The sequence below is a fragment of the Scardinius erythrophthalmus genome (assembly GCF_964197995.2).
Source record: "Scardinius erythrophthalmus genome assembly, chromosome: 4".
Classification (NCBI taxonomy): domain Eukaryota; kingdom Metazoa; phylum Chordata; class Actinopteri; order Cypriniformes; family Leuciscidae; genus Scardinius; species Scardinius erythrophthalmus.
In genome coordinates this window covers 17,036,502-17,056,529 of record NC_138224.1, presented here as the reverse complement: position 1 = coordinate 17,056,529, position 20,028 = coordinate 17,036,502, and the positions used below count along the sequence as shown (strand labels likewise).

At 36.5% G+C, this 20,028-nt stretch overlaps 1 protein-coding gene across 1 annotated transcript in view; it reads right to left on the bottom strand.

Moving 5' to 3' along the window:
• The window catches only part of sema3c (sema domain, immunoglobulin domain (Ig), short basic domain, secreted, (semaphorin) 3C), a 55,546-nt gene extending 35,857 nt beyond the window's left edge, over window positions 1-19,689 (bottom strand). The window contains exons 1-2 of the mRNA XM_081364188.1: window positions 19,418-19,689; window positions 12,555-12,718 (exon numbers count right to left, since the gene is read on the bottom strand). Of these exons, the coding sequence (XP_081220314.1) occupies window positions 12,555-12,687 (133 nt within the window). The 5' untranslated portion in view covers window positions 12,688-12,718; window positions 19,418-19,689. The remainder of the gene's footprint in view (window positions 1-12,554; window positions 12,719-19,417) is intronic.
• Window positions 19,690-20,028: the final 339 nt, after the last annotated feature.

The window sequence follows — 20,028 nt, the reverse complement described above, 5'->3', positions numbered from 1 at the left end:
ATTTTTTATAAATGTTTTTTTATAAATTGTTTTTTCAATTTTAAATAAATGCTGTTCTTTTTAATTTTCCATTTATCAAAGAATCCTGAAAACCATATGACAATTTCCACAAAAATATTAATCAGCACAACTGTTGTCAACACTGACAAAAATAATAAATGTTTTTTGAGCAGCAAATCATCATATAAGACTGATTTCTGAAGGATCATGTGACACTAAGAACTGGAGTAATAATGCTGAAAATTCAGCTTTATCATTACAGGAATAAATTATATTTTTACATATATTAAAATAGTTTTAATTTTAGTAATATTTTACAGTATTACTGTTTTTACTCTATTTTTGATCAAGTAGCTGCCTTTCTATTTTAAGAAAAGGGTTTCTCACAAAGAGATTTAAGGGTCTTTGGCTTCAAAACGTTTGATAGCCTCTCAGATCTATAGAGCTTAATTTATAGTGAACCCATAAAGAAGGTTATTTCATTAACAATGTGAACAAGATCTTTAACATGAGCAAGCTTTGAGCAGCCATCCAAGTGATGAACTAAGTATTTCGACCATGTTAACTGGCTATAGATAAGTTTCCTCTTCCCCATTCCACTCACAACCTTTTTGTTTTCATTTACACAGAGCAGTTGAGCAGAACTGGAACAAGACCCTTTTGAAACTTCTTTAACATCCATTATTAAACAGCACAGAAAGGGTTATGGGTCTCGGTCTTCTCAGAGGAGACCACCAAGACATGCAAGACCGCATGTTTGATCAAAAAAAGAGAAGCTTCCAGAGAAATCCATACCGCATGTATGTGGCACAAGGTTACGAGATTAGAGAAACGCTGGTAGGTTTAAGAGTTTAATGAGTACATGGATTCACCTTGACATGGATCAAATAATCCATATTTTTTGCTATGCTTCCAGCCTGGTGTTGTCAATACTAGCTTCACTGTGTTCATATTAGCTTTGTGAAGCTGCTTTACAATGATAAAAATTGACAGATGCTTAAACTGAGATCAAATTAAGTAAATAAGTTAATCATGGGCCTTATATTCCAATTAATGTAGCTTGGCCTGAGTCAAAATCAGCGAATTCGACTGACCAACTCAAACCCATTGGGGAAATATTTCACTAGTATCACACAAAATTCCAGATTGCGTAGAAATGACTAGATTTCACTTGCAAAAAAATACAGTTCAACAGTAGCTTTTTTTGCCTGTTTTATCACCTGTCTGGTAAAACTCATAAGTCTGAGCTCTTAGAATATTAGCCCATCTCTTCTCAACTTAAAATTGTGCGGCTCAAATATCACAAATATGTGGAACAAAGTTTAAAACAACAACAAAGCTTTAAATGCAAGTATAAATATGTGTAAACCCTTAAGCTAATGCACTCATCTGCTCAATGCATTAAATATAAAAGTATTCTAAGACTATTCTGATTATTGGCCTGATCAGAGTATCATCAGGTTCTTAGAATTGGCTAACAGAATACTATCAGTCTGTTAGCCTCACAAGGAGCATGCTTGCTCTTGGCAAAATATCAGCTTAGCTCTTTTACAAGAGAAGCTGGATTGATTTAAAGTCATGATGCCAAACGTCTGGTGTAGGTTGCCCACTAATGTCACTGAAGCGCTGCATTCTCCTCTGTCTCGGCTGCCAATGCTTTAACCAAAGGCTGAAATTAGCGACAGATACAAAATCAGCCTCGTGTCAGATTAGAATCACTACAACTGATTTCAGAACTGAGCTGCAGCTTTGCCATGTAATTTGAAGGTAAAACAACTAGCAATCAGTCAAACTGGCAGCACTAGCCATGTTTAACCAGTCTGTATGCTTAGATATCCAATTGAATAACCTTCATTTATGTATTCATCTTTATTAGATACGTGTGTGTGTGTGTGTGTGTGTGTGTGTGTGTGTGTGTGTGTGTGTGTGTGTGTGTGTGTGTGTGTGTGTGTGTGTGTGTGTGTGTAAGAGAGAGAGAGAGAGATTTTAAATACTGTCTTTAATGTTGTTTCTGTCGTCATCTGGAGATTCAGTGTGAAAATATATAGTAAAATTTTGTAACATTTTTGTGAAAATATATTTTAATGTTAAGTGCAATTAATAAAAAAAAAGTGTGATTAATTTGGTTATTTAGTTTCATCGCACAACAGCCCTATTTTATATATATATATATATATATGTGTGTTTTTTATTTATTATTATTTAATTATTTATTTTATTTCATAACTAAATATATAATTAATTTGTCTTATTACTCATACATATTAGAATAATTAGTAAGAATACAATGCATACAATACATCTGAATGCAACTACGTTCACAATTTAATTTAAAGTCGGCATAAAACTGAAGTTGCGATAGTCTAATTGAGTAAAATGCTTCTCGAACAAGGACAAAATGAAGAGGGGGGACTTGATTTTGTCAGTGGGGAATTAATTGGATCAGTGGATGGTTGAGGTTTATTGCTGTGATGTCATGTGATTGACAGGTTGTGCCGCCCACACGCAAGTAAACGTCATCTGAGGAGAAGTAATTTTGATTTAAGATTGCATGGGCACATGAATAATAATAAAAAAAAAAAACGATTTGCACAGATAAATCATTTATAATAAATACCACAATATTCCATAAAAAAAACAAGAATTGTCCATTTTGATTTCATGGTAACTTGTGTACATAGGCCTAAGTAGTGCAGTTTAAGATAACTTAGACATCTCAGATTGGATTGACTTGGATTCACAGAAATCTGCACGTGTAAACATAGTAAATATAGTCACTCTAACAAAGAATGTCAAATAATTATCAAGACTATAACACAACCAACACCATGTGAACAAACGATTGCACGGACCTGCTGAGAGTCACTAATTGCAGTTCAGCACTCGAGCCAAAGTTTTCCAAGCTCCATTAACTTTGCTTTACTGGCTTAAGCTCCAATTACAGCCTCAGCTTTTGTTAACTTCCTCCTCGATGCCTGAACACCAAAACCTTGCGTGCATAAATTAACTGTATGCAAATATATCGGCCATGTCCCATTCATTCAGAACGCTACTGGTGCCAGTGTTGCTCGGGGAAACAAGTGAGTGGAGTACCCAAAACTCATGTTCTTCATGGAGATGGAGTGCCCCTGCCTTCAAGACATGACTTTAAACCCCTTTCAAAAGCCACCGCTGTTTAGACAATAGCATGGTTCTTTGGTTTGGTTCTGCATGGTTACACTCACATAATGTGATGTGTAAGTGATTTCACACATACTCGTAGAGCTCAAAGCCTCTGTCCAGGCAACCGTATACGTCATCCTCGTTAAAGCGTACAATATATTTAGCCTTGGTTCAGTTGCATGATCTATCTTGCTGTAAGATGGAAACATGGATGATGCCAAGTGATTGGTGCTTGCTAGGGCACCATTGCTGTTGATCATGATTAGGGTCTTAAAGTCTTAAACTTAAAGGGCCCTATCTTACACCTGGCACAATGCAGCGCCAAGCGTGATGCAAGTGTCTTTTACTAGTTTCAGCCTGACGCAGTTATCATTTTCACGTCCTGCGCCACGTTGTTTAAATAGGAAATGCATTTGCGCCCATTTGTGCACCCATGGGCGTGCTAGTCTGAAAACGAGATGTGTTCTGGCGCATTGTTGGCACGTTGCTACTTTGAGGCAACAGACATAGACTGTGCCATTGACTTTAGACCAGGTTTCAGTTGGTCAATGATGCAGTCTATGTATATATTATGCAATATTTTTTTTTTGTTATTTAAAGAGCGCATTAGTAATGTGCACCTATAGGCGGGCCCATAACGTGCGTACAATCTCCTTATTAAACACACAGGAATGCACAGCAGCACACAAAAATAACAAATATTTAAAATAAAAGGATTACAATGTAAAAGATTATTATTGTGTACATAAAGATATGGTGGAATCCGGCTTGTCCCGTAGATGATCTGCTTGCGCACTTTTACCTCAACCCGACAAGCAGTTCCGCGTGCGCTCTGGAGACGGCTTCGGTCTTTCCACTATCAAATTCCATCATGTAAATAGCGAATCTGCCATGGCGCGAGCACAACTGACATTTAAAGGGAATGGGAGATGAGACTCTGATTGGTTTAAAGTAAATCCACAAAACTACTGATTTAGGGTGATCAGGTGAACACAGCAAGCAGGTTGGGATGCACTCAATGGGTTACGACCACACAGACTGTAGGGTAACATGCGACAGAGTCGTCAGACAGTCTGTCCTCTTGACATTACCCACATTCCTCTGGCCTCTAGAATGCACACATACACAAATACACAAGCACTCTCATTCAATAAGCGTTTATAAATACTGGCATAGGGGAAGAGGACCTGTATACATTGCATTGCACACTGACAGCACTGTTAGCAAATGACTGCATCAATTAGCAAATGGGCTGCCATTTTGCCCTCAAATCCTTCAACACATCTGTCCTTTGGGGTAACCAGTCAGAGAAGAACTATTTCTGCCACACTATTTCCATATACAATGGTTCTCTTGTACATGGTACAAGAAAAACAGGACTAGTTATATGGTTGCGTACCAATTTGCATACTCATACACTGCATAAAATAGTAATAAAGTTGCTGATGATAACAGCTCCAATTTGTGGGATACTTTTTGCAAGTGTTGGCATCTAGCTAAATTCAGTTTCTTAAAATTATATAATATATAAATAATAGTAAAACTTTATTTACTTTATAAAAAATATGTTTATATATCGCCTTTAAAGCAAGATTCTAATAATATAAAGCAAAATGTATGCATATCAAAGTAATAAAAAAGTCAAACAAAGAGGTTCCTTAAAAGTTATAAAAATAGTTTATCTTTACAACATTTATGTTATAATATTTATTATATTATATTGTATTAGGAAATACAAAAAATAATAATATATATAATAATGTATAAAGTACAATACTTTTAGTACTCTTTATTTTTTGTCCATTTCTGCAGCATCAACGATCAAATACACACTGACATATCACAATACATCACAAACATAAAAGAACCACAAAAACCGGGCATTTGTTGGACATCCATTGTACCAACTATGTCAAGTGAACCATCACAAACTCTTCTTCTGTTGGACAATTCATTGTGGGCATTATTAATCGTAATTGATCTAAACTTCATAATTGGGTTAACATTTTGAACCTGCTGTGATTTGGGATGTTTTAATTATTGCATGCTATTAGGATGGATAGTAACTAAAGTGAATCTAAAGGCTGCGATTGTCATCATCATGCTATTTATAAAAATGATAAAAATGAATGAACAAATGAAACTGTTGAGGTCAACCGAGAGCAAAGCATGTAATACAAAAAGCCTGCAAAGAAAATAAGTGCTTCCTGTTTAAATACGATTAGAAGTGATTGGGCTTTCATTCACATTTATTTGTAATACATTTTACAGTTCTGTCAGATTCCCCAACAGATAGCATAATATTAGCACTGAGTTCAGATGGGGTAGCTCTCTTGGCAGCATTGAAGTTTATCAGCAGTCTCAGATCCTCCGTATCTCTCTGCGTCAGGTCGGGCTCAGTTACAGTGCTGTATTTCTCTGGCACCACACAGGGTTTCCCATAGGAGCTGTAACTTTACACGTTAACCGACCCATCGTACTAATGGCTGCTTTGCCTCAATTAGCACATGGGCACATCTTCACCTGTCACCGTTCCCCCTGGGCCCCCCCCCCGTGACCTTTCACCTTAACACGAGGCACCCCTCCCTTATACATAAACATGCATGCCGATTTACTTAAAACAGTGACAATGGAAAGTCTGTGGTGAATCCCTAAAATATTTCAACCCAACCCCCCCCCCCCCTTCTTTTGAACTATTTTCATGACAAATAAGGACATTTTATACTACGTATTTTAAAATTAATTGTATTTTGTTGTACAAAAAGCCCCCCAAAAAAGTAAATGTGCTGTAACTTTGGAGGTATACAGATGAACACAGACATGACTAGAAGAAGTCTCATTTTGAAAGTGAAATTCACATTTGAGCACAGGAAGGACCTGTCGACTCCATTACGCCAATGTTTCCTTCGTTTTTCTTTTGCAATTTAGAGTTTTGGCCACTCGGCTGGAAAAGCTGTAAGAATCTTCAAACCATAGACCATATTTGGCTTTAAACATTCTTTTCAAAGTCTTAGGCCTGAACGGTTTGAGCAAACAGATAGCATAAAAAGATTAAAGGAAATCTTGTAGGATGAAACATGGAACAGCGTTTGAATACATTAGCATAAATCAATCAGGGAGAACATGCATGTTAACGCCAACATTATGACGGGCTGTTCTCAGTATTGACGGACATGGATTGATCATGGTATCTCCATGCAAACAGAGTAAACCAGTGGGATTTAGCAAGGTTAGAAAGGTGAGCGACAGACCTTCAGGCAGAGATGGAGGTGAAATGGGGTCGAGAAAGAGGACAGAGATTGTCTGCCTTGAGCACTGCGGTCCAAGCTCTAACTCGATCAGTACAGTTACCCTAGACATAGCCTGCAGATAAACACATTTGTTGGCCTTAATATGCCACTGCTGACAGCCTCGACAAACCATGTTTTGTACGGAATGGAATTCCCCCAAACATTTTGCACCGTGTTTGTGTGTGTTTGTGTTCATTGCTTAATATTTTACATGTGTTCAATGTTCATAACTGTTGTCCTTAGCCAAAAAAATCAGTGTTACGACTACAAAGAACTATTCGCACTATTCAGATCTCAACTTGAAAAAGACTGACGCTCCATATAGTTTAGCAGACCTCACTTTAACTCTAACCTATAACTACGACCTCTTAACCTCACACTCAACATAGAGGCTAGTTGCAGGCAATGATCTTTCACCCAGTATTGATATTTAGTGCTGTTTGCTAAGGCAAGCATCAGTGTTACTATTTCTCATACTTGGTGATAAGTATTTTTCAAAACCCCACCTATAATGATAACTATATTAGCATCCACATCAGCGGACTGTTTATTTTAAGTGTTGTCTGCCGCTTTAAATGCTCGCTTTCGTTACAGCAGGATGGATTCTGATTGGCTGTCAATGTTTTTATCGTTCATTAGCTGAAAAAAAAAGTTCTGAAAGTGATTCCAACGATATAGTTTCTCTGTGATGTTATAGTTATAATTATTGTTATTGTCCTTAATGTGAACAAACCTTATTTCTAAGTAAGGTATTAGACTGTATGTAACTTGCCTAGCGAATAGACTTTACGATTCTGAAAGGTGGGTTTTGTTTGTGTATAGCTTTGTTTTTTGTTTTTGTTGCACTTTGTTTTGTTTCTGCCTCTGAGTGTTTTGTTTTTAGTTTTATTTTTGTTGCATGTTTTTTATCATTTTGTTGTGCATCGTTTCTGCTTCTGAGTGTTTTGCTGTTTTTTGCTTAATGTTTTTGCATTGTTTTGTTTTTGTTGTGTGTATTTTGTTTTTGTTGCACTTTGTTTTTTTTCTGCTTGTGTTTTTTTTTGTTGCATGTATTGTTTTGTATTTTTTGCATTTGTTTTTGTTTCTGCTTCGGAGTGTTTTGTTTTTGTTGCTTATATTGTTTTTTGTTTTGTTTTTGTATGGTTTTGTTTGTTTTATTTTGTATTATTCAACTTAAGCAATCCTCTAGAAAAAACGACAAAACACTACTAGAAACCACCCAGCAACATCCTAGCAACTATCCAGAAAACCATCGCAAGCACCTAGCAATGAGCTTACAACTACTGAGAACAAAGCTCATATTTTTTTGTTTTTAATATCAGGTCAGTGGTCTCAAAAACCCATTACAGTCAAACTAAAATATAAACTTTCCGTCGTTTGAATGGATTGATCATCGTCACACTTCTGGGCTTCAGCCACAGTTCTGAAGTGATTTATGCCTAAGACGTTACCTTATAGACGATGAATGTGATGTTGGCTCAAGTCATTTCAAACTAATTTTTGGGGTAGAAAATTCTGAGAATGTTTTACCCTGCCTATGACTGGGATTGAGCCAATGTTAGTCTTGATTTTCTGCAATAAATGGGCTATAGTTAAGATAAAAATCAGACCTTCATAGATGAGGCCTTTTTCAACGTTCCCGAGTGTGTATTTTCATAAACGACTTAACGGCCTCAAATTATGGCATTGTTGCTATAGTATATGGCACACATACACTCTTAAATGATGTGTTGTGACTTTATAGAGCATAAAAGAGTTTTAATACTGCATAATTGCAGTACGACTAAAGCAATCAGAGGACAAAAATGCGGTACGTGTTTTTGTGGAAAGAGAAAATGAATGCATGCACGCAAACTGGCATAAATTTGTCATAGATGACGGCTTGCTGCAACATAAAAACACCCAGCTATGTCGTCCAATACAGCTGCTTTCTCCATCTCCTATTTTTCATCAGCAAGGCTTATGAGATGAAATGCATTAGTTGCCTCAGTCGATACTCTGTTAAATATCAGTTTATAAATAACAAAGAACAGATCTGTCAGCTGATGTAAACAGAGTTTGACTCAGCTAGTAAAGCAACGTAAAGGTCAGATTAGTCCTGTTGTGTGTGTGTGTGAGAGAGACATGAAAAAGCTGCATTAAAGGGCAAACATTTATGTTGATCTCATGATTGGAAAGATTACTTTATGACGGAGGATTCCTAAAATGCCTTGCATTTCTGAAGGTTAACCAAAAACCACAACAAACAACCCAGACGTGGACAAATCAACATGGGTATCGATTAAATCATGCATGACCTCCTTTATTTGCGAAGGGTGTTGCCTTGTGTTACCTGGCTCAATTTCACACATGTGGCTTAAAGCATATTTTGGACAGGGTGGATTCAGGTCAGAACTGATAAACAGTTCTCAGTTATCCTTACAAAGTTATCCTTACAAAGGGGCCAAGTTAACACCCTATTGTTTGCGATTGTGGCCTAATTGAAGTAAATGCATTATTACCCAAGCTGACTTCATGACACTGGCAAATGTGCAAATGTCTGACTGAATCCTCCCAAACAGGAATGCACCAAAAATGTAAATGGGTGAATCTCTTGCTGAGAACATGTCTTGGTCATAAGCTAAAATAAATTTTGGTCATTGTGACATTATTTCCATTATTAAGCAATTTTTTTACCCATTACTGTAATGCAGAAAAAAACCCACTCATTATCATTACCATAATGTAAAAAGTGAATATATATACATACATACATGCATGCATGCATACATACATACATACATATATACACACATACACGCGCGCACACACACACACACACACACACACACACATATATATATATACATATACATATATACACATATTTATTATTATATTATTACATGAGGAGAAACAAATCTTTTGGATAATTTTCTGATTACTCAGGGGAGATTTATTATCATACATCATCCCTAACTTATTGTTGTTTAATGCAGATGTTTATTATTATTCATCGGGACCACATGGTTCAGCTTTATGGTTTATTATTGAGTTTTAATTGCCAGGCTATTGCATTGGATGAACAGATTATTAGGCAGAGATAGGGAGAATGTCATAGACAGCAACTCTCCTCAGTCTCGACACGACACAAGCGCTCGACATTTTGCCTTATGCCAGTATACCCTCAGAATCAAGTTTCATAAGAGCTCTCACCGGACTGACCGGCACACAATCATACATTCTGACTTGTATGGTTTATTTTCTCACAGGGTGTTAGTTTGCTTCAAAATCACATAGAGTAACTAACCCTTTGCCAATTCTGGTTGCTGTTTTTGGCAAAAACAAACTTTACAGAACGCCCTATTGGAATGCAATGGAGATTTTCACAGTTTTAAGTAAAATGTGCTCATAAATTATGTCATTTAAAAGCATTTTTATCTGTAGTATTTCTCAATTGTTCAATTAGCATCCAAAAGCTGCATTCTGCTGTTTATTGCTTCCTTCATTAAGGAAAAAATTCCACCTTCCATTACAGTTCCATATTGAATTTGTATTTGTATTTTACTGCCGCCGCCTCCCCTTCTCTAGTCATGGAAGTTGAGAGACACCCAAAACTCCCAGCTCTCTCCATAAAGATGCTTTCAGACATGACTTTAATGGAGCACCTCAAACACCCCAGAACATCTGGAGTATTCTTAGTGCGATCCAGCTGAGATATTCAGACCCTGTTCTGTGTTAATATTGAGATTTTTTTTTACCTATATACATCTGTCTTCTTCCGAAACTCTCAGAATGATGAAAATGATCCAAAAGGTCTAAGGGACTAAAGGGATGTCTAAATCATGTAGATGACAAACCGGGACCTCATAAATTGTTTCTGTTGATAGATTCCCAGGCTATACATTACATTGTTCTTTTACCATGAAACACTCTCCAAAACACAAACACTTCTGATTTTTCTGATTTATCTAAATAGCACCTATAGCACCTAGCGAAATCTTTTCTCAAAACTAAATTATTTTTAGAGGTCTCTGTACTGGATGACTTATCCAGAGGCCATCTCAAACTCAGAGACATTACTAAAATCCACACCTGCAAAAGACTAGTCTAAGATCAAGCTGGCTTGATAATTGAAAAACTAATCTGGCTCGAAAACTCATATTTGGACACTTTAATTTGCAGCACAAGGACTTTCAGCTGTTTGGATGTCCCTATTAGTATCAAACAGAGAGTGTTACGTGGCATTCTTCAGAAAGACACAAAGCCGTTCCAGAATGTTTTGAGTCTGAGCGGAGTTTTTCCATGGCACAATCCACTCTGACACTACTTATGTCCCCATGACCAAAGCTTCCCACTGTTTCTTTTCAGCACATAAGACATAGATGGATGACTACACTAGGGAATGCACTGGATTGACATTGAGAAAGAATGGAATGACAAATTAGGCCCAAAAACATGAATTGAAAGGAATGAGAACGCTGGAAAGCATGTAAAAACAGTTTGAAAAGTTAAGAACAAGAAACAAATGTCCACCACTGACAAAACCAGACAATGAAAAATACTGTGGAACAAAGCAAGAACTAGACTCTCATATTTGAGTCAGTGACATGATGCTCAATATTTCCTCCAGATCTATTAAGGTTTTTTTTGTTTTTTGTTTTTTTAAACATTAAAATGCAATTCACACCAAAAATTTAAATACACAGTTTCATTGATGAAAATGTTTCCAGTTTCTGAATTAAAAGTAACTTTGTTACATTGTTAATTAGCCAAATGTTTACATGGAGTAACTTAAGGGATATAAAAAGAAAAGAAAAAGTGAAATCCTTGGAAAAAGAATTGAAGACATGAAAAGTAAATATGTTTCATTTTTAAATTGTCAGGTCAAATGGGGCAACTTTTTAAACTTTTAACTTTTTTAAAAAGTGGGGGTGGGGGTGTATAAAGTTGTAAACACTTGTGTCTATTTATGAGATATGTTACTACTTTCCATACAATGGTTACACCACTTGACTTTTACTAAAGCTTTTTTTTTTGTGGGAAATGGTGTAAATGTTTTTTTAAAAAAAATGTGATGAATTTTCAAAAAAAAAATCAGAAAATTACTTTTTTTACCACCTTTTCATGTTTGCAGTTGTCCTGGAAAGCCCAGCAAATGGTATCCTATGACCGTCTAGATGCCCTATGCACTGACACACCACCCATTTCCTCACTCAACTATATTAAATGTTTGCTACAGCAGATAAGAGAGGAAAGATCACCCTTGACATCTGATATGTGACCAGCGCTGTCAGCCATTTCCATTAGAACGATCAAAGTCATGAAAACTCTTGATTTTGCACTCAGAGATAATGTTGCAAGCACATAATATAAGCTTTATCTAATACTGTGGATATATACAACAACAAAAAACCTGTATTAAATGTTTCTGTGACCACATCGCTTTTGGACTGTGCAAGTCTTGTGTGACGCACAAGCAAAAGATTATATATTTTAATAAAAAATATATTTTTAATAACACAGTTCAATGTGTACCCAAAAAGTATTCACTTCTTTTCTGATCACACTTTAGTTTAATCATACTAAAGGGTTTGTCGCAAATTATATTACATTACCACATATGAGCTAATCCAAAAATACAGTCAAAAAATGCTCACATTGTTAGACAAGGTTCAAAGGTGACATGAATGAATGTGGAGCTTTTCTCTGCCATTCAATTAACAAAATATCAGGTGCCAATCAATCAATAAACAACATACCTTATATAGCATAATAAAAGTAAAAGCTTTTTTCATTTCAGCTAGTGCTAGTCCTTTGTAAAAAGTATCTTAGCAATGTTGAACACATAAAATTGTTAAAGCAGAACATTCAAAGCTCATGGCAGCGGCACTAGGATGTAATGAGGAACAAATGGAGCCCTCAATCTGGTTTAAAGCACTCTGATGAGAATACTTTTATCAAGGGAAGTGACCTCACTGAAAAAGGACATGATGTCATTACATAAGAATGTAATATGCCACCCTGCTATGCCTTCATAACATCAGGAAGCATTCTTGTAATTAACGTAACCCCATCTAAAAGGAAATGCCTTGATTAGAGAATGACATTGACCATTCTTACCTTGAAATGACAGGAGGACTCGTGGCTGTGGCGGAGAAAGACCATGGATGCAGGTGATACAGAGGACGAGGGGAAGGAACAACTGCACGCTCGTCCCCAAAGACCAAACCCGGAGCGCTCCTGACCTCTCCATGACTGCTGAGGAGACACCCGGACCAGCCCACCTGCAAAGACAAGGTGAAGGAACTGTAAAGGACAAAAGAGTCTTGCCAATGGAAAACTAGATTTCAAAGACTTCAAAATTGTACAATAAAATACAATAGGAGTAAGAAATATATGCACTTTGAAAATAGACGTGTATTACTTAGAGGAATAGACAATTAGAATCATATTCTTAATAAAGAAAGATTCTTAATATCGTTATATATTTTTATTTTCTAAAGTAAGTTTTAATATCTAAATATCCCTGAAGCAAGATACATTCTAAAACTTTATTTAGCTCAAATAATGCAAATTTTTGTACGAAACAATCAACATGACTATTTTAACATAAAAACAAGCTTCGCATTTCTGCTTTTAAACAGCAAAGTTTTGCTCTATAGACTTCTATTGTAAATGTTTCACTGTCCATGCAGTTTTACAAAATATAGAACAAATCTTAATAATCTGTGGTAACTGACACCTTTCTACAGATTTTGATAATGCTCAACTTGTATTTGAACCCACAACATTCCTTTTAAAAGTTCAACATTTGTGACGTTAGCCACGTTCTGGGTGAGGAAATATTTTTGATATAGTGTTAAATCAACAGTGTTTCAAAAGCAGCCAGTTAAAATGCATATTTTAACGGTTATATCATAACAGTTATGCTTGAAAGCTTTTTCCTTAAAGGCATACTGTACGTCTTCTAGTTAATTAAGTGCCATGACAATGACATTGATCTACTTAGTTATGATTTTAGCCAATGCCATATAAACAGTGGCTACCGTCCAACCTGAGTCATTATTTTACCTTTAAACAAGGACGTCTTGTACAATGTAATAGGAATGAAATTAGTAGTGGTACCTCAAAGAAATGGATGCTTTTTTTAACTTTTAGTTCTAACAAAAGAATGAATGGACACTCCCCTCTGTGTTTCTCTCCTCTCTATTCTATTATGGGACAACAGAAGTTCAATAATACATGGAGAGAAGTTTTGATTTCCTGTGGACGAACTCTTTCTTCATGCTCCAGGGAGAACAGACAGCTTTCTCTGTCCAGGACACTCTTGAAAATAAGAATGCATGCAGTTCATAATTATATATTAATAATATGTTTGTTTTTTAGCAGAGAGAGTGCAGAAGGACAAAGAACAGAGTAAGAATAGCACAGTCTCTCTGCTCATGTCTTATACATGACTCATGTGAAAGATTGATAGGACATCTACAGTGCATGTCTGACTCAGTGAGGTATGAGCACAATGCACAGGGTGTGTTCACAGTCAACAGAAGTGCATGAATACCAGAAAACACCATGCAGGGTGATGCTTAAAATTTTTTGTATGGAGTCATCCGCTTTATGGATGATCTTTGTTGTATCTCATTGGATTTTCAGCATTTTTTAGAGGCTGTGTCTGGTTAAAGTTCAAGTGTTATAGTCCACTTTTAAGTCAGTAATTTTTAGAGAATTTTGAAGGGGGCCTTCTATTAAAAAATATTGAATTTCTCTATTGAATTTCGCATATTTAATAGGTGCCTTCTTTTTCAGAAAAAAGGTAGTGTAATGACCAGTGATAAACTCTTCCTGGCCTTACAGATACTTTTGTTTGAGGGTGAGCCAAAGTAGCCAGCAGGCGGGCATTATGTGTGTTACATGGTGATGTAGCCATGTCTCATATATAATGGCATATTATATAATAATGACAATACTACGAGGCATTAAAGGCAGGCGTTTTCTGTTGTTATTTGGCATGGACTTTGTGCTTTGTAACTTTGAAGATTCTTTACTTGCACAAACAGCTATAATAGGCCCCCCTTCAACCTGTGTGACTTTAGTTATTTGCTGTTAACTCCTTACTGACATTTGTTACCGCCACACTACTGAATGAATATTACGTACATTCACTACTGGGCAAAAAAATCAGCCAAGCCCAAAATGGGTAAACACTAAGCTTTTAACTGTCTTAACCACAAACTATTGGTCAGAAATGTGGCTAAATTTAAGCAAATACACTACTAAGTAATTTCTGTCTCAAAGAAAGTTTTTTGGCAGAATATGGGAAGTTGTGTAAGGAGTGATGAATCACAGTGAAACACGAGTTGTGTGGTGATGCTCTAGAGCGGTGTCTTTGAAAATCTGCTGAGAAATGTAATAATAAATGTATCTCTAACACAGCTGGAAGCATGGAGGAAGAGGTGTCATTGTGCGGGGAGTCTATATATCTGCTGGTATGTGTGAGCCACTTCATTGTAAAAAGTTAATTAATGCATTAGAGTACAAGAGAATATTGCAGAATGTCTTGCTTCCCACAACTGAAAAGTTGTTATCTAAAGAGGAACGATCAGATGTTATTTTTCAACAAGGCAATGTTCCTGCCTAAATTGAAAAGACAACCAAGTAGTGAGAACAAGTTCATCAGGCTCATGGTTTGGCCTAGGTCAGAATCCAAATTTGAACCCTATAGTGAATTTGGACTCACATTAAACTCTTAGAGAACTGAGAGACATTTTTCAACTACTCATAAGGTGTTTGAACGGAGTGGAACAACAGTGACTCTTCTTTCTGTAAAAAGCGGCCTGCAAGTTGGGGAAGGCTATTCCGTGCTAAGTACAGGGCTGCCAACTCTCACGCATTGAGCGTGAGACTCACGCAATTGACACTTTTCGCACGCTCTCACACCACACATCCATTTTCTCACGCACAGAAAAATTGCGGAGCAAAGAGGTACTTTTAATATTAAACTAATTCTCAGCTCTTAGATTCCGTCAATTTTATTACGAAATTCAGACAAAAATATGTTTGGCGCTTGTAAATGTTACGTGACAGATCGCTGAGCGCCTCAGTTCAAGTGCACGTGAACCGATCATCTGTTACTTTTTTATTTAAAGATAGTATACTTACCGAAAGTATACATAATATCGACCAATTGGTGTTTTTCAACCACAGAAAGAGGTCAATATAACAGCAGGAGAACAATTATGTCACATAACGTTACATTTACCTCAGGAAAGCCATTTAATGACCATAGCATGTTAACTGAATAGAAAAAATAGCTAGAGAGGAGATTTTGCTGAGCACTATATTACATATTTATTATATTTTTACTTATGTCATTAAATAATTGTTATTATAACAAAAACTACATTATATTTAATTTAATTTGTTATTTTTTACCTTTAATAATACCAGCAGATTGGGCCCTGTATGTTTACAGCATTAGGTGAGATTATTTTTTTAAATAAAATTTAAAATAAACATGTATCCAAATTAGTCAATATTGAATCAAAATCGGAATCAAATCACAAGAATGGAATTGAAATCGTGAATTTTTTGTCAAGCAATAATAAAAACATTGTACAATGTAAACATTGTAACATGTTGTCACTAAACTTCATAAAATTCTATTTAGTTACTAAATGTTCTGACAATCACAATTACACTTATTGTGATGCAATATTTGTTTTGACATATCTCTCCCCCCATCGGGTCTTAACCCCCCCCCCCCCCCCCCCCGAAAAAAAAAATCTCACTCCAAGCTAAACTCAAAAGTTGGCAGCCCTGTAAGTATAGTATTTGTGCAATTCGTGCTAATTTCCTGACCAGTGATTTGTGAATAAAATGGTTAAGACCATTAAAAGACTACTAAATATATTGCCATTTTTGGCTTGGCCCCTTTTCTTTCTTTCTTTTTTGCCCATGTACAACTGGACCGCATGAGTTTGTAGGCTTGTGCAGAGCATGTTTATAAGTGAGAGTGTTTGCCTGAGTGTTTGTGATGGGGATGTTGTTTTGTATGAGTAAGTGCATATTTACAAGTGTGCGTATGTGTATACATATGCGTATGTTTGCTTGAGCATATGATAAACTGCAGAAGGCTAAAATGTCTTTGGCAGTGAGTATTGGAGAGAAGCTCTTAAACTGGGTGGAGGCTACCGCTCTCTGGACAGTAATGGCTTTCTACTGCTGGTCAAAGCCTGCCAGACATACATACAGCTGCTAAACTCATCACCGGACCATCATAGATCCGTCACTGGCCCGACACTGAACATGAGCTGATGTTCAAGCTTCTATGATCACAACCCTTAAATGAGACATAATCCCTCATTATTTATGTGCCTAATGAACAGGTTCCGTCAAGGCCTTGATATAAACTGAGCAAAGATTTATACGGCTTTTCAGTAAATTTCATCAATGATGAATGCTACTTTAATGTCTCACTATGTATCACTCCGCAGTCTCTCTCTCTCTTTTCATAACAAGTTAGAATAGCTACTTGCCACCATCTGATGACTTAAAACCATTAACTACCAAATGTAGTAAAAAATGGCCTGGGAGAACTTAAGGACTTTATTGGTGAGCATAAAACATTTGATAGATGTCTAGAATTTGAGTCTCCAGTTAAAGCAAGAGGATGAAAACATCACAAACAAGACATCAAATTGAATCTAAATACTGAATTGAGAACTAGATCATTGAGAAATTAACTTAATTGCATATTAATAATAATACAATATGAAAATATAATCTACAAATAACATTTTAATTTAATAAGAAAGTTAATCACTTCATATCTTGTTGGTTGTCGCCTGTTACGTTGCAGCTGGTTAGGCCAAAGAAAGACATTTTGGCTTCACTGTATCATAGGACAGTGTGTGAGTATCAAACTTTAGCGCCTCTCTCATTTCTGGAGAAAATGTGAAGTCTATGACATCTGGCAGACTATTTGCTGAATTGTTTCAAACTGTTTCACTGACACCTCCAGATTCCTAATGAGTTCTGTCATGAGGTGATTTCTGACTGGCTTTTAACCACAACACTAAAACTGGATCGCAGTGTCACTTTAGAAACTCAAACGTCTGTCAAAGCTGTCATAATGCGCATTCATGCCGCTTCAGCTGAGAGCACAGCAGCCTGGATACGCATTACGAGCGGTTTATCTTCAAGCTTATCGTCTTGTGTTTGTCATGGCTATCTCCGTAATGAGTTTTCCATCTTTCTCCTTATGAAAGTGTCAGTCAAAACCAATTATTGCTCACTAGAAATATGACAGCCAACTTCAACTAAAAACTGGCTCATCTAATATAGGTTAAACAGCTGGAAGGAAATTAAGTGTCTTTTGTGATGTTTTAAAACTGTGATATGGAAACGGCATTATACAGCATGAATGTTATGTTACTAGATTGTAGTGGTACTTGCCTGTAAATGCTATGATGCTAAGTAACGTGCTATGTGGTTTCTAGGGGTTTCACTAGCGTTTGTTATATTCAGGTCTCTATACACTGTAAAAAGTGATTACTTAATTTTAAGGCAATGGGTTTCCTCACTTTTTTTAAATAAGTCAACTGATCACTTCTTACAGTGTATATGGCTTGGGTCCCTCCTTTAAATTAATTAAATGAGAATTTGTCCACACGTTTAAGGTGTGTTGACATTTACCCCATTCACATTTTCACAGAAATCCAATCCTTTTAAAAGAATCTACGCAATCTGAAAATTCATGTGAGGGTGAATAATTTCCCATTGCAGATGTCGCAATAGGATCAAGTTGGTTGCGCAAATTCGCTGTGAAACCGAAAGTGACTTCTATGTGAGCTTCTATCACTACACTATAGACAATAGACCTTTTTTGCCCAAAATGTGATTTCGCGTTTTGCTACTATTACTTGATGTACATATCACAAACAGTACTGGACAATAATGTGCCAAAGTTTAATACCTTAAGGTTAGAGGTTAAAATCTTTCATGAAATAGAAAACATCAATCCAAATATTATGTTTTACACAAGTGTTTCCCTAATTTGATGCAGAGAAAATGTATTCTGGAAGCCTATTGTGTAATTTCTTTTGTTTTTTTTCTGAGAGATGCCCATCACCGTACCACACCCTGTCATTCACCAGCTCGCACACACAATTCCAACCATGCACACACTACCACAATGTGACAAAAATACAAATCCCCATTCAATATTGCATTTTGTATTGGACAAAATCTCAGATACTATCTTTAGGGCACACTTATAAAATAATAACATCATTGTCTTAGTCTCAAACTCCCTAGACTCATTCACACTCTCTGCGGTCCTGTCTGTTAGACACACAGCACACATTCCCCGACGTCTCTACCAATATAAAAAAAAAGCTCAACACCCACAAAAAAATAACACATATCAACTGAGTAATGAAAGAGTGTTCTTCACGATACTTGATAATCAAGAAAATTACTAAACATGAAATTAGATTTTGTTAAAAAATATATGTATCAAATATGGTTGAATGCAAATATTGCACCTTTTGAAACAGGAAAAACACTTAAATGTAGCAATTTTCTTACAATCAAGCAAAATAAATTAATAATAAAAAAAAATAAAAAAAAAAGCCAATGGGGGAAAAACATACTAGCAAAGTAAATTTCAGTTAATATTATTAACATATTAAACCTTAAACTTAGACAGAAATTATGCTATTTAAACTTTTTGGCACACCATCAGGTAAAATAATTGCTCATAATGTTTCTTGAATAAATAAAACATATTAACAAAGATTAGATATAATAATTAAGAGTGTATATTTCTAAAATAAGCATTTTTTTTAATATAGATGGTTGTCTCAGTGACTGAAGTATGTATAAGGTCTTGATTTCCTGTCTCTGGTGGGCGTCTGCACCTGTTAGCCTGAGCCTGATGTCCCCCCCCCCCCTTCCCTAAATCTCCCCCAAACGGGACTCACCTTCTGAGGCTTCCCAGCCGGACTGTCCTCACTGAGCAGAGAGTGGGTGAATGCTATAGTCACAGACGTAGTGAAGAAACACAGCGTTGCGTGGACTTCCCCAGTGAGAGTGAAGAGAGGTGTTATTCCAACCGGCTGACTGTGGGACAGGGAAGAGAGAGGTTGAGAAGATTGAGAGAGGTAAAGAGAGTGAGAGAGAAGGGTGGACTGGTTTCCTATTACACTCCTCTCCTCTCGAGCCCCCCCTCCTCTTTTCTTTTCCCTCCTCTCTCTCTCTCTCTCTCTCTCTCTCTCTCTCTCTCTCTCTCTCTCTCTCTCTCTCTCTCTCTCTCTCTCTCTCTCTCTCTCTCTCTCTCTCTCTCTCTCTCTCTCTTTCTCTCTCTCTCTCTCTCTCTACGAGTAACTGAACAGATATTCCAGACCTCTGACTCTGAGTCTCACTCTGCCTGTGCAGTGAGCAGCAGTTTAGGCAGACAGTGCCAAGACTCCAGAGTCAGATTCTGCTTATTTGCTTATTGAAGCCCCTTTAGATCTATCACTTAGATACCATCACTGGATGCAGAAGTTACTTAATTTACTTATACATAAAATGACAACACTGCAGGGAAAAA